Below are 15,798 nucleotides of genomic sequence, written 5' to 3'. Positions count from 1 at the left end.
TTCAGCACGCAGATTACAGTGTATTTTTAGTAAAAATTTTGATGACAAAAACTTTTGTGTATGCATGACTTTTTTAATCCATCCCATTTTTAGATCACGTCACATTTGTGATCACAACCCTTCAACCCCCTGTTTTCGCCAAACTAGAAACCGTGATAGGCTCTCACTCAACATATGCGATCTACACTGATTCGCTTACCCACAGCTCGCTTCTTGTCAAATTTCATCAAAAAAAAGAATTTTTTTGGTCGAAACAGCACTAGTTGTCAAAATGACCCCAGGAAACGCAAAATCGATTTCGATACCCAAAGCATGTTATTGTCACTACATTTTTATACGCTAAATGTTCTGTCATTTTCTCCATCTCCGTCATCCATCATTTCTTGGTACATTTCATCAACTAAACATCAAGCCCAATTCCAAAAAAACAGTGAGCCAAATCATCCTCTGACTAAGTAACATTCTCTGACTACAAAGTTATATTCTCATTTATCGCCTGTGATAACAATGTCAAGAAAAATGGAGGCAATGGTAGTATCCCATTAGAAGCGAAATTTTATTTTAGAAAATGCCCAATAAAGCTACTTTTAAATGGAGTGGAAATTTTTTATCACATTTCACTGCACGATTATCAGTCATCAATTGTTAAATAACAAATGGGAACAAATGTGGAAAAATTGTAAGGTTTAACATTTTATAGTTATCTATTTTTTATGAACAGAAATTCCGACTGAGTGTGAAAAATCCAACAAAACCAGTAGCTCCAGGTCTTGAAATTTTGGCAACAGTTGAATATGTGAGTGATGTCGCGGAAGATGCCAGAGATCGAGTGATATTAGCAGTAAACGATGATATTGTTGAAATACCACTTTTTGCGTATGTTCAACTTCTCCTCTGTTTGTAGTATGCAATACCTGTTTATGTTTAAAAGTTTAATATATATATGAATGAATGGAAGTAAATCAGCGACTCATTGAATTAAATATAAGACCTACCACATTTTTCCAATTTTTTGACTTGTTTTTCTGGGCTCATCTTTTTGGGTAATGACTAGGCCTCTTTTGTTTTTCCGGGGTCGCCTTGTTTTTACTCATGAGCCTTCTCAAGCATAATTTTTGTTTACTCTATCTCTGGGTTGATTTATTCTGTAATGCATTCCATGCAACATGGTCTGACAATCATGTTTTCTGTTATTTGACTTTGTACTGCGAGCTGTAATTTGTTTTTATTATTTTTAAAAACTTATTGGCAATCATAATGTACCTCATGCGATGAAGCAATCCCTATTTATGCTTAATATCTGTATTCCAAAAAGAGAATAGTGACCAGGTGATAAAATGATTTAAAACCTCATATGATTTTAGCACCATATTCACAGGCTGTTGCAACCGTTAAGTTGGATTGTTCAGAATAGTTGTGGCTACCTTTTCAGGTCATGGCTTTGTTTGGCAGAATAGTTAATTCTATAGATATGATTCTACTCCAATAAAAACGACCTGGTTCTAACAGACTGATGAAAAATGAGTAAAATAAAGCGTGCATTGGTGCTTAACTGACGAACAGTGAAACAAAGATAATCTTTTTCTGCCCGATTTATTCGGCAGTTATAATGAAAAACACCCATTTTAGGTTCTCAAATTGGCCTCGTTTTATTTGCCAGGTAGACTTTTCAGCCGGAAAATGTGGTATAAAGATCATGGTTTGTCAAAATGGTGATGTAACTCTTATTTGTTAATTGCTATCATTTATTGTTAAATAATAAATATTCTATTCTAATTCAGATATATGCCAACTCCTCTGCTGGATTTGGAAGGCCCAGTAGACTTTGGCATGGTTGTTGCCAACAGCAAAGTTTTAAGTCAAGAAGTGGCTTTGATCAACCATGGCTCTATGCCAGGCGAATTTAAGATCTCTTACAATGGTGATCTCCCAATTGTGATTGTTCCCACTAGTGGAAAAGTCAACCCCAAAACAATTCAACTGATTAAAGTAGAACTTGTCACTGAAAATCCATGTGTTGTGAATGAAATGGCCAAGTAAGTGTGTGTTTTAAATTATACATCTGTTTATCTTTTTTTGCAATTTAGGTAGCTTTTAAAAATTGCTATGCGACTGCCATCTTAATCACACCTCTCCACTTCCCGGAATAAACCCCTTCTCGTTTTTTTTAAACCAAAGGGTCAAACTTGAAGGCTTGCAAGATTCAGAACTGCAAATCAAAGGATGTATTGTAGAACAAGGTTTAGAATTGTTATCGAGGGAGGGAATATCTCTCAAATGTGTTTGTTTTGGTCCTGCATATTATGGTACAGATAGAATTGAGCAGGCTATTCTATATAACAATGGACCTGAGGATATAAAATGGGTTTCTGTGTTGGAGGAAGGAGCTGATGGAGAAGAAGCTGTGAGTTGAAAACTTTTGTAATATAATTTTGTTGATTATTAAATCATTTGTTAGCTATTCAAACTTTTTTTTATATCTCGAAGTTCGCAGGATCAGCCTGCCATGACACTTATATCTTAATAAAAGTCTTTTATGCATGTACGGTATATTCTTTTTATTGATAATTCGACAAAGGGCCTTCCGGAGGGCATTTTCAATCAGATCATTTTGGAACCTGATTTCATGTAATTTTATTTTAAATTTTCCTTAGTGTATGGTTGAAATAAGTTCCCAGTTATTATGATGAATACAATCATGGGTTAGAATTTCTATGAAATAGTTTAGTTTTTTATCACTGACCTATTTATTTTTAATAAAAATTTCCATTTTTTGAAAAAATTGATAAAAATCAATTTTTCAAAACCCCTCTTTCCCAGATAAAAAAACCTTTGTGATATGGTTTTTTTATGTTTAGGAATTTCTTGACACATGTTGTTGCACTAAAAAACTAAATATGCTAACATAAGAAACTGTAAATATAATTTTTTTGGTAAATTCAAAATTTTTCATCAAAAATTCTAAACGATCAGTTTTATAAAATGGATTCTTGTTTAACTATATTTATTTAGGTACATTTTTTTTTCTAAAAACCCAGAACACAGATACCTAATACCAAAAAAAAAACTTTGAAAAGTAATACTAACACACACAACATGATGGGAGGGAGACTATTTCAAATTTTTTTTTGAAAAGGGCCTTTCGGAAGACCCTAGGACCTGGTATCTGAAAACATAAAAAACTTATATTTTCGGTGATTAGAGAATGTATTGCTATCAAATCAATAAGTAATATCATTTTAGGTCAAGTAATCTATATAGAAAGTTACATTTTCTGTTATTGAGAAGAGGGAAGGTGTTCCCCAAATGCAAGCTGGGCATTGATTTTTGGTAATGGAACGACAATCACTCCTTGAATGTCACTGCATACTAGGACAATAAAACTTTGAATCTGAAATGTTTGCTTGCTATGTGAAGAATGCCATGCAAGATTTGGTTGATATGTTGTCTTTATTAATGAACTATGACATTACAAGATGGGCATTTATTAGTAGAAAACCCATATTGCTCTAAATTAACAGTGTTCACGAGCGTGTGTCAATTACATATCATTGAAACCAAAGGATCCAGTAGGCACATGATAATGATTAAGTTGTAGATTTCAAAAAGGTTTCTACTACTTGCAGTCTAGGAATATTTCCATGAATGCCATTCTTATTCGTTTCTGGCTAAAATTACTTTTTTATAAAATCAATCGGCAAAAAAATTCAGAAGTTCAGATGGGCGACTTGCTACACCATTCATAATTCAACCTTGGCTCTTACGCTCTGTCCCAGCTTTGCCTATCATTCTCTGCTGTGAGGGGATTGTATCAAGTCTTAATCAGACTATCAGTTTCTTTGTATGAGAATGAAAAAACATTCATCTCATTGAGTTCACTGAGTGAGTTCACAGTCTATTCTGCATTCTAAGATAGCACTTAGCGCTTCCACTGACTTTTTTTTATTTCTAAAATTCTGAGTCCTAACTTTTAGTCTTTTGGGTGCTACCTAGTCCTAAACTGCTGTTTGGTTCTTTTTCATTCAAACCAAAGCTACTCTCTGCATTTAGATCAACCTCATCTGGATTGCTATGGTCAACAGGATTTCCTAATTCAAATCTTCCATGAGTTCTATGTTTTCTTCATCTGAAACTCCGAGTCTTAATAAATCTTTATAGTTTATTTTACACACTGTAATATCATATCACAATGTAATATTACAAAATTTCACTCTAGCTTTCTTGAAAAACTTGAAAATTATTAACCCAGAAACCACATCCAACCACAAATTGTAATGATACTGTATCCAACAACTTTTGAATTTGAAATATCCTTCTGTATAGCTTAAACTCAACTCAAATATATTTATTATGATAATTTATAACAAAAAAAATGATAATTTGTGTTTAATTTTGGCTTCCCATCGAAAAAAACTGGCTTTCCTCTTAACATTAAGATTCCACATCGATACCTACAACTGGTTATTTTTATAGGGCCTTCCGGAAGGCCCTACCATTTTTTCTGATAATATCCAAATTTTATATATCATTAACCCTTTCCATGCGATTTTTATTTTTTATTAAATAATCGTATTTGCTACGCTGATTTTATGCATTTGTACCCCCACAACTAATCGATCGACTAACGAAAAACTAATGATCCTCTGCTGCCCACTGACGGCTCGTTGGAAAGCTTATTTAGAGAGCTTGCAATTGGCGATTAAAAAAAAAATTTTTTTAAAAGTGGTGGTCTGAGTCACAAACCGGATAGAAAAAGAGCATTTTTTTTCTCGGGAGTTGAAACTTCAAACCGTGATAAAAAATAGAAATATTCGCTAAATCCTTTACTGTTACCGCTTCGTGGTTGGCAAACAATAGCATAATATTGCTATGGCAATTTCGTGATCCAACTCAAAATACTTTGGTAGATGGAAGGGAGAATATGTCTTCTATTACCACCCAAAAAACACCGAAATTTGCATAAATTTCAAAATCACTCCCTCGTTCCGCCGCAAATAAAATTCTCGTCGTAAACAAAAGCAAGATTTACCGTCGCTTATGTTAATCTCAAGAAGACTTCTTATCAATAAACTAAAACCCGGAAAAACTAGACCAACAGTTTGCGACCGATTGCTAAATAAAACAGTGGAGTACATCAACGTACCCGCCGCAATCTAGCGACTTTTGTCGTGGGTACGTATACGTGCCCACCGCACGGAAAGGGTTAAACATTCCGTATTGCATTTTGTTTCCAAATAAATCAATTAACCAACATGAAATCATGCTTTATCTAAAATAAGTGCCTGGAATTATTTTTTGTTACCGAATATTTTTTGTTACCGGAACAACAAAAATTAATCACATTTTCTGTTCAATAAACTAGGTAACTTGCCGATTATTCGAGATATGAAGAAAAGATAATGACTATGTTATCTAGTAATCCTTAGGCTTGCAACTACAACTTATTTCGCTTTCATTTAAAGCCCTGTACTCTTCGATTTGGCCAAAATAATTATAATAGTGTAAAAAAACAGTGGGCTTTCTGGAAGGCCCTTTTGTCTACATGTTATACAAAATTTACAGAAATATCGAGTGATAGCAGTCCGCTCCAATCACATTGCAATCGTTGTAAATCTATAGAGATTTGCAAAACAGTAAAATTAATACCTATAGGTGACGAAAAGTTCTTATTTTCAATATCTGAGCAGACTAATAAAAACTACCTGCAGTAGTTGTTAAGTGTCTGTGAAAAACCTTAAATGAGCTATTCAAAGCTGAAAAGCTAGAAAGTTTATCTACTATATGTACTGTGAAAATTTATTGCAAAAATGACCTAAATTAGGGCCTTCCGGAAAGCCTTTTTTTAGTCAAATTATCATTATATACTAGTTGGTATTCCTTTCGTATGTTAATTAACATTTACCTTATACTCTTTTGTAATCGTTCATCAATTAAAACTTTTTCTTCTCCTCTTTCAAAAATTTTCTTTTATTACCAGGGAACAGATCTTACAAAGTCAACGGCTGCAACCTTAGCAACATCACCAATGGAGAGAATTCGTGGAAAAGCTTACGATATATTGACTTCGCTTGTTACTGTCATTCCAAATCAAGGAAGAATTGGTCCTTACCAGAAGGTTCCTGTTTTCTTCAGGTATTTTATATATATGTATATGAAATGGAGTTTATAATTTTTAATTTAATCGAAATGTAGCAAAGGGTTCTCAATGACTATGTAAATCTAGCTTTAAAATAGAGACAAAGTTGCATTATCCATTTTATTTTTTGAATCAAATATGTTTCATTTTATGCTGCTCAATCTGTTCCCTTCTGGCAATGGTTTCTCAAATACTTTTATTTTGTGTGACAGTTTAAAACATTAAACATTATTCTTTTCAAAAGGATAGCCAGAAATACTAGCCATTAGGCTAGTGAAACTGAATACAAATTTTCATAATTATATGAGCTGATACATACACCTGATACAACTTCATATTAACAACTTTGTACTGATTGTGTGTCATGAATTTCTATCTATATATTTTCAGTATTCTATTTAGTATTTTTTATTCGTACTTTATTTTAAATTAAAATGATTGTCATTTCAGATTTAGTCCAAGATTCAACAGTTCTACAGTTGGATGGGAAGCATGTGAAAAACCTCCACCACGACAAGATTTTGCTTTATTCATGTCTTTTGATATGGTTGGTAGTAACGACAGCTTTCTCTCACCAAGCAAAAAATGTGAGTATATTTTGCATCACCTAAGGGTTTCATCATATCATAATGCAATATCTGGTCAACACAATTGAGAATTATTAAGAAATAAGGTTGTAGAAGTTTGCGTGGAAAGAGGAAATCATTACAGTTCTCAGTTGGACATGCATTGGCATAAATTAATTTTTAGTGCTATTTTGTCTAACTTAAGCTTTTACGGTTGAATACATATGAAATAGACATCAGTAGCCCTTATAACTTAAACATGATTGCAAATTGCATGATATTGATTTCCCTCCTGCATTTATTACATATAGCTTCAGTTTGTTATGATATAAACTTATCTTTAGCAAAACGACAAGTTGAAATTGCTGTCACTGCAACTGCTGTTCCTGTGCTAGTAAACATTCAACCCAGCAATATTTTCAATTTTGAAGAGGTACCATGTGGAGAAACCTCTAAAGCTGTTTGTACCTTGGTCAATGAATCTACATTGTTACCTCTTCGCGTTGAGTTTCGGAAAGTAGCGCATTTTGATGTAGCACCAATGCAAGGCATAATTCCAGCAGGAAGAAGCAAGGTCCGAATTAATTTTTAATTTTTAGGTTTTCATGAAGTTTAGATTAGCAGCTAATTTGTTTGTCATTGTAATAATTCATGCAATGATCAAGGTTCGGAACCATGCCACGAGATTTTAATCAGACTGTGTACATGAAAGATGGTAAAACTGGTTAGTTAGTTCAAACAAGATTTATTATTAACAAACTGCATGGCTTTTATTTTTCTTTCAAATATACATAAATTTTTCAAGATGCCGCTTGTTATTATTTTTTTTGCACTTCCAAACTTGAAAACAAGAATTCTCTCAATGTTTTGTTTCGATGCTCATGTTTTATATTCAGGATATATTCATTACATTTCAACCTCATCAAGCGGGTACTTTTCAACCAATTCAAATTATTGATGTTATGGGGGAAATTCTTGTTGATGAAAATATGTATGATAGAACACCCAAATTATTTTCAAGAAAATTTCAAGATATTCCGATTCAGTATGTCGGTACTGCTGTTGCCACTTTGAAGAAGAAAACAGCGAGGTTAGTGTGACTGTGAGGTGTTCCACATACTAAATCTGAACAATCAAAATATTTTTAATCTGTTTACGTCCCAGTGATTTTATTTTACAGAGTACAATCATGTTATTTAAATAAAGCTGGGCCAACGAATCAACCAAAAGGGTTATTGAAAGAATTCTGTACCAAGATATTTCCTAATCCTTAGATTTGAACATTTTCATAAATATTTGTAACATTTGCAAATCGCCAAAATTTTATGTGTCTACGCCACATATTATGCTGAATTGGCCTATTCTATAGTCACTCAAGTTGAAACAGTCAATTGTGTGCACGATATACCTTCTTATACATTCTCAAATCATCGTTGAGTCGCACTCAACTTCTCGAATTATGATGATATATAGCAGTGGTGCTCAACCGGGGGCCGGGGGCTCCCCAAGGGGGCCACGAAGCAGTTCAAGGGGGGCCACGACACAAGGCTAATAATTTATTATAAAGCGACTTCGTTTGCATTCTTTTCATTCAAAAGAAAATTCCCCGTTCACCTCAGTTTTATTACTTCAGTCACTAGGTGTATTCACTTTTTTGTGTGTGCGAATTGTTTGATCATAAAGGAATTTTGAATCTACTAATCCGAATAGTTTGTTGGTAGGCCATCTAACAGCAGACGGGCAGTTTCGCGAGACTGCGAGATAACGGCAGATATCATGGTATAACTGCAGAAGCCTAATATGTAAATTCCCAATCCCCAAATGGAACGACAGTTATGTTGGCTTTGACTTTATTGATGACATGGCTGCCGATGTATGCTAACAAGTTTGCTTTGAAATCAAGCAAAGAAGACTTTTCGAGTTTCTGGGTATTCCTTGGTGATTCTTACCTACTACTTAGTAAGAAAGCTTCTTCATTGCTAGTTCAATTTACCACAACCTATCTGTGCGAATCTATTTTTTCTAATCTTGTTACCAACAAAGCAAAATCTACAAGATTTCCAGTACAAGTTTTCCAATGATCGTTCAGCGCAAGTTTTTCAATGATCGTTCACTAATCTAAAAAGTATTGACTTTTTCACCCATGGTTTGTTTTTGCATTCTATAAAAGGTCGCAAATACATAATACAATCTAACACATCAATTTTTTTAGAATGACGAACAGGGGGGCCACGAGTGCAAAAAGCCTCCGGAAGGGGGCCACGAGCCGTGAAAGGTTGAGAACCACTGATATATAGGCTAATCAATGTTAACAATGTTCAATCAAGTAGGGTTTAGATTTGATTAAAAAAAATTTAGTATTTTTTTTTAAACTGTAATACATTTAAGTATCAAAGATAAATAGTTGCACTTATTTTAGATTGAATCCAGGAATTACTCCTCTCATTACCAATGAAACTGGACAATTTGTTGATATAACATTCGATAAATCAAATCGTCACAAATCTCAAACACGAGTTTCTATGGTGAAAGCTAATACTACAGGTCTTCACATTCATGCAGATGAGAAAAATGTTGGATCAGCTTTTATTGCATTTCCAAATGACAGGTTTGTGACTAGAATTGACGATGGCATTTTAGTTTAGAAATAATCTGACATATTATTGTGCATTAATTAATAAATAATGTTCATTATCTTCTAGGTGTATGCAGATTTTGCTTGCTTTTTTAATTTTAGTAAATTGTTATGTCGGTGTTATATAGAGCTTAGTTTGAAGCAAATATTAGATATTTGAAGCAAAATAAAGCCTCAAAAAAATTGAGCCATCATGACGATTTCATTGCCATCCACATATATCCAGTTACATCGAAAATATTATGGAATTAAAATTCGTGGAAGGCCAAACAGCAATATTTACTAAGTTCCAAAAATATAACTCAAACCTTAAAACGTGAGGGTAAGTGTCATTGCCATAATTTTCTTGGTGTTTTGCCTATTAAATTAAAATACTAAAAAGAAATTCCATCAAATATGTTTTTTATGGAGGCTGATCAATAATAAAAATATTGTTAGAGAAACTGTGATAACAAGATAGATTCTATTCCCGGTAAATTTTTTATCAATCTGTATCTGCCAATATGATTACTTTTCAATCTTTGTATAAAATCAGGGCAAGAAGTATTCGGCCAAGTGAGCGAAGTGTGGAATATCGAACTCCATTTACTAAAACAAAACGCCACACTTATGTTGACTCTGATTATGCTTTTACTGAAGAAGAAGAACTGAAAAAAAAATTGCACAAAGAGAAATATGTTCAGTTTCTCAGAAATGGAGCTGATAATAGAAAAGCCAATCATTATGCTAAGTATGGCATGATAGGATTTTAATTTGAGACAACAATAGATCTACCATATTTTATGGATCATAAGGCTATAAGACGACGTAGCGTGTATCACGTCACTTTACAGCGCTCATTAAACAAGAAAACAGAAAATGGCTGTTTGTTTATAAAAGATAGTGTCGGTATAGGTTTTGAGTGTAGGCAATAAAGCTTAAAGCACCACCTGATCCATACATTAGGTGCACCTTATAATATGCATGAATCTTATAATGACTTATAATGTGCATGATCAATTTTTGAGTATAAAGGATTTAAAGTGTGCCTTATGGTCTGTAAATTTCAGAAAATTTTAACATTCTAGAGTTGTTATTTATTTCATTTATGCTTATCAGATATTATCATATCGTAAAACGAATTTTATTTTATAATTGGCTCTTTTGTTAAATAAATGTTATTTAGAACTCTAGTAATCTGAGATTTCTATCTCTAGCCAATGTTTTATTTGGTTTCAAATCAGATGAAAAGCAGACAAGCAAATTTTTGTTACGGCACCACAATTATCACAGACATGATTTTGCTTGTTTCCTAAACAGTGAATATCAAATTTCATTATGGTGCATACGAAAGCTGTTAGTAATGAATTATACTTAACCAAGTTTGAAAATGTACTGAGTGACCTTTGATCATAAACTCATGGTTACCATCATTCCCTTTAACCTTTTACTGTGTAAACTATTTGACTACCGGTATACATATTATCATTGATATTTCTCCTTCGAGTTCTGCTTCCAAATCACAATTAATTACCATTGCCTAATATATTAATATTATGCTTAGTAAAGTTTCTTTTTCGAAGCATTTGATGTTACATATTATATAAATAATGAAATATTCGACAAAAACTTTAAAAAATAACAACTTGCAAAAAAATTATTACGAACTGATGATGCTCCAATTAAAATGAGAATTCATCATATCAGATTGACACGTCACCCACTAATAAAAAAAACTATGCAGTCGACGATCAAACTATAAGAGTTAAATATATTATATTTTTCAGGGAATTCAAAACACACAACAACAATCTTGACCTTGGATTAAAACCAGCTGCTGGTTTACAACCACCACGGCTGACATCCAAAGATATCGAGAGCAAAAGTAATTTTTAAATCCTTTTTGTCTGGGCAGGATTGTTGACAAATATTGTTTCTAATAGATGGAGATTAGGATGGGCACTTGAATGAGAACAACTTTCAAGTTGGCTAAGCATGTGAAGTATGATTATTGGCAAACAGATGATTTATGTCGAGTTTTTTTTTGAAAAAGACATCAACCAATCAACATAGCCAACCCAATTGTTTATTTTTGTTGATAGACATTGTAAAGCTGCTCTTTGAATTTGATGTTTATAAATATTATAAACAGAATGACATTTGATTTTAGTGTTGGAAGATCACATGCGAAATAGTTTCTGATTTTTGTGAATTGAGATCGATTTATTAGGATTTTTTATACCAACCACCGGATGATCATGGCTGAAATTCCTACCCACCCGCATTGCGTTTGTCAATATACAAATAGCATTTTTGAATATTTCAATTACTTTTAAGGAACCAATATTACATTTTTGACATTAGGAAACACGCTGTGTCTTTGTTTTAATTCGTCAGCTTACTGAAAATATGAAAACATGTTTTTCAGGAACCAAACCAAATCCTGCAGTTTCTGAAAAATTGAGGTTGTTAACAACAAGACAACTTGCAAATCAAGAACGTAATACTGCGGCACGACCAGTTAGTGATGGCCTGAATGCTGTACCAACAACTGAATATGAAAAAGTTGATTGTAGGCAGCAGCTTACACCCCAGGTAAATTTAGAGATTCTTTCTAAAATTGTAATTATATTACATATAAATAGGAAGAAATTTTGTATGTGGGTTATTGAAAATCCAAGCTAGTTTGATACATACGTTAACAATTATATAATTAGAAAGTTTGTTTTTCAATGGCCAAACTGAGTTGAAAAGGATATAGTTCCAGTCAAAAGAAATTTTGTTGAGTCACATATATCATCTTATGGGGTTTTAATATTTATTTGATAATACATTTCATATTTTGTAGGATTTGCACAAAATAATAATTGGTCCACCTACCATTGACTTTGGTCAAGTTTGTCTACGTTCAACAAATATGAAGCAATTAAGTATCATCAACAATCTTGATCAACATATTCATGTCCAGGTTTGATTTTTATCAATTTATTGAGCCTATCTATTTTGTCGTCAGGATCAATTTTCATGATCCCCACATTGCCAATGTGATACAAATTACTTTGTTAATGCAGGATCAGAAAGATTTTGATTCTTTGAAAAATCCTTACATAATAATGGCTGCTTGTATAGAGCATTCCTTTGAATAATAGCTTGAAAATATGACTAAAATGATGGCCTATCAAACATGATACTTGAGCGGTAAAATTTAGTTTTAGTAACTCAATTAAAGTACTGACACATTCATTTTTGAGTGAGTTTGTCACATGTCTAAAAACTATCAAGGAATAGTTGATGAATTATTACTTATTGAACATTTGTTTGGTTTGTATAGTTTTTTAATTAACATTACATTCCAAACTTTTTTAAACTTCCATTTATTTGTGAAGGTAACAATAGATTGCAGAGAATTGCGTCAGACGTCACCATTATCACAAGTTGTTCCTCCGGGCTCCAAAGCCCAACTGAGTCTTGTCTTTGAATCCAGTGTTGAGGGAAGATTTCAAAGATCTATTGTGTAGGTTTTGTCATGGTACATGTAACCTATTAAAAGTAGTATGTAAAGTCTTTTTTGTATTCACCTGTTTTATTTACAGTTATACTGTGAACAACCAAAATGAAAGCCACATACTCGTTCTTGGTACTGTTGTTCCTGTTGCATTGGAATTGAATTCGAATAAATTGGAATTGGAGCCAACACCTGGGATGCCTGCTGAAGCAGGGTATAGGTAAGCATTGAGATATCCACTATTAGATTGCAGCATAAGAGAGGAATATAGATCTTTCCTTTATTAAATTGTATTAATTATAATCTGCAAAGGATGTAAAATAGTTATCAAAATATAAAGCAATGTACACAGGCAAGTTCTTACATTTACAAGTCAGCTGCCCTGGTATGTATTACAGATCGGTCGTGACTTTATATAATCGTCGAAATTACGGTGCTGAATTCACCTGGTCACCAATTCTCACTGATCGAGGAACTGCATTTTCAGTTCGACCAGCTACCGGTGTTGTAGAAGCTTATAAGGACTTGAAATGCGAGGTAGATTTAGATTTTATATATAAAAGGATATATTTTTTTCCAAATAGGAAAGATCTTCAGAGTTTAATTTTCTTCAGGAATGGTTTAGTTATGTTGTTATGCGATACACCATTTTCGTTTTTTTTTTCTCAGGAGTTATCTTTTGCTTCTCATAAACTCAAACAGTTTTTACAATTTTTGAATAATTCTCAATAATTTATAAGCAACTTAGAAATTTACTTTTCCTGAAAAGTAAACTAAGCATTATGGAGAATAGTCTCAGAAAATTTACCATAACAGGCTATTCGAGTATGAACATACTACTGTTGATAAACCAGCTTATTTTCTTCAGGTTGTATTTCATCCGAGTTATTTTGCACCCTTGGAGGGAAATTTTCATTTACAAGTTCATAACGGGAATTCAATGCATTTGTCATGTGTTGCAAAACTGGGGGCAGCAAATGTTCAGGTCTTTTTTTACTTTTAATGAAGAACCGCACAAATATTATTGATGCAGTACTAAATTAAACTTGCAATCTTGGTGACTAAAAGCAAATACCAATGACTAATGATTTCATTAATTACCAAACTACTTGCTTTGAGTAGAGATGTCAGGTTCTAATCATTTTTTAAATCTGTTGCATGTCTACTAGTTTTTGGTTGACTGTTTGTCGTTAGAGTTGTTCTGAAAGAATGTTTCACATAATTGACTGCTGTTCAAAGCCCATTTCAAAACAAAAATTCTGTAAAATGATGATTGTTTTGTGAAATTGGAAGATTTCACTAATTCCTGGTTGCTTTTTCCTAATGTATAACTGGATGCTTGTTTTGCACCTTCTTCATATGGAACATTTAAAACAACTGATAAACAAATTTAGAATTTTTTGAAATTGCATTATTGCAGCTTTAATATATGTAAGTTATTTAACCAATTTTACTCTGTTGTGAGCATTTAGAATTATTGAAAAACAAGAATTTATTGAAAGTAAAATAACAAATTGATCAAACACCTATAGTTTGTTGAGCGTCGAATTCAATTTGGAAGTGTACCGTTGAATATGAGAACAGTCCGTACTGCACTTCTACATAATTCCGGACGAAACCATGCATTGTTTTATGTAGTGAATTCAAATCCATTCCCTGGGATGACTGTTGCACCTGTTCATGGTGTGGTTCCGGTGGGTGGAAATACAGAGTTGAAGGTTGGTTTCATTTATATTGACATATATTTTTTTTCTATATCTGCCAACTTTGCTTGGTCTTTTGTAATCATATATTCTATAGCTAGCAATACCTTATCATCGTATTTATAACATTTTAGTGCTTGTTTACCATGATAAAGCATTATTGATATGCTGATGGTACTCTATGCAAACAAAAATTTAAACAAAGTACAACTGGAACTCATATAATATTTTTTGTGCTGTTACAGAACGCTTAGTCTTAGAGAATTGATAATATCCTTACAATATCATATCCGAATAAAAACTCTTCGGTTATTCTCAATGCGGATTGTAAAACATTCCGGTCGCAGAACTTTAATTGTCAAATGCTTCATGTGCAGAATTAAATTTGCACTAATATGTTAATATTATGTGTGTTGAAACACATTTTTTTAAATTTGTTTAAATAGCATATTGACCAAATTAGTAAGAAAAGACGAGTTTAACTCTAAATTATTCCTTTTTGTTTATGAACAGTGGGGGCATGTCTGAGGAAACAGATTTGTTATCATTATACATTATCATGTAGGCTATGTATAATTTGTCATCATCGAATTTTTTCTAAAAGGTATACCTGCAACCAACAGCTGCAATGAAGTTTGACACTTGGATACGAGTTAATATTCGTGGATCAAAAACAATTGATTTGAGAATGGGTGGGACTGTTGATCCACCTGCTGTTGATATTGATGTTAAGGTGCCATTTCATCTGATATTATTGTATTGCACAATTTTTTATTAAGTTCACACTGATTTGTGCACTGCATATTGCTAACAAACAGTTTGTAAATTTGTGTTGTCATGTAATTTTACTGTGCAAAACTTTACAAAGATCCTGTTTGTCTATATCTCTTGTACTTTCTTAGTTAGCTGAGGACACTACACTGATTAATTATTAAACGCAGTAGTTACATGAATACAGTGACTAGGCTGCTGGGGTCCTTGCTTTACATACCCTCTCAATTTTAAATGTCTAGATTGTACCACACTGAAACCAAATAAGACTTGTTTTTTTTTTTTTTTCTCTTACCCTTTCTCCCATATAGAATAGAATTGTGTATGCTTATTCTCAAAGTGAGGTCCGCGGTTGCTTATGAGCCCATGAAGCAATTTTAGGTGAACCTTGAAGCCCCATTTTACTTTTGAATACTTTTGATATAATGCGTTGCTATTCTGAATTCTTTAGTGGACCGCGAAAAAATTGGGAGAGGACCAAAAAAAATTTGAGAACCACTGAT

General features: G+C 32.9%; 1 protein-coding gene across 3 annotated transcripts in view; it reads left to right on the top strand.

The window, feature by feature from the left end:
- Positions 1 to 15,798, top strand: part of LOC120340464 (cilia- and flagella-associated protein 47-like) — a 61,078-nt gene that overhangs the window by 2,492 nt on the left and 42,788 nt on the right. For all 3 annotated transcript variants that reach the window (XM_039408729.2, XM_039408728.2, XM_039408730.2), the window contains exons 2-19: positions 722 to 876; positions 1,782 to 2,036; positions 2,179 to 2,404; positions 5,978 to 6,132; positions 6,587 to 6,723; positions 7,047 to 7,276; positions 7,599 to 7,792; positions 9,122 to 9,310; positions 9,873 to 10,067; positions 11,104 to 11,201; positions 11,745 to 11,911; positions 12,165 to 12,284; positions 12,703 to 12,830; positions 12,910 to 13,041; positions 13,220 to 13,358; positions 13,690 to 13,806; positions 14,354 to 14,539; positions 15,129 to 15,257. In XM_039408729.2, the coding sequence (XP_039264663.2) occupies positions 722 to 876; positions 1,782 to 2,036; positions 2,179 to 2,404; positions 5,978 to 6,132; positions 6,587 to 6,723; positions 7,047 to 7,276; positions 7,599 to 7,792; positions 9,122 to 9,310; positions 9,873 to 10,067; positions 11,104 to 11,201; positions 11,745 to 11,911; positions 12,165 to 12,284; positions 12,703 to 12,830; positions 12,910 to 13,041; positions 13,220 to 13,358; positions 13,690 to 13,806; positions 14,354 to 14,539; positions 15,129 to 15,257 (2,952 nt within the window). The remainder of the gene's footprint in view (positions 1 to 721; positions 877 to 1,781; positions 2,037 to 2,178; positions 2,405 to 5,977; positions 6,133 to 6,586; positions 6,724 to 7,046; positions 7,277 to 7,598; positions 7,793 to 9,121; positions 9,311 to 9,872; positions 10,068 to 11,103; positions 11,202 to 11,744; positions 11,912 to 12,164; positions 12,285 to 12,702; positions 12,831 to 12,909; positions 13,042 to 13,219; positions 13,359 to 13,689; positions 13,807 to 14,353; positions 14,540 to 15,128; positions 15,258 to 15,798) is intronic.

This window comes from Styela clava, chromosome 14 (genome assembly GCF_964204865.1).
Source record: "Styela clava chromosome 14, kaStyClav1.hap1.2, whole genome shotgun sequence".
NCBI lineage: Eukaryota > Metazoa > Chordata > Ascidiacea > Stolidobranchia > Styelidae > Styela > Styela clava.
The sequence above is the reverse complement of the archived record's forward strand: the minus strand, read 5'-3'. Positions and strand labels throughout refer to the sequence as shown.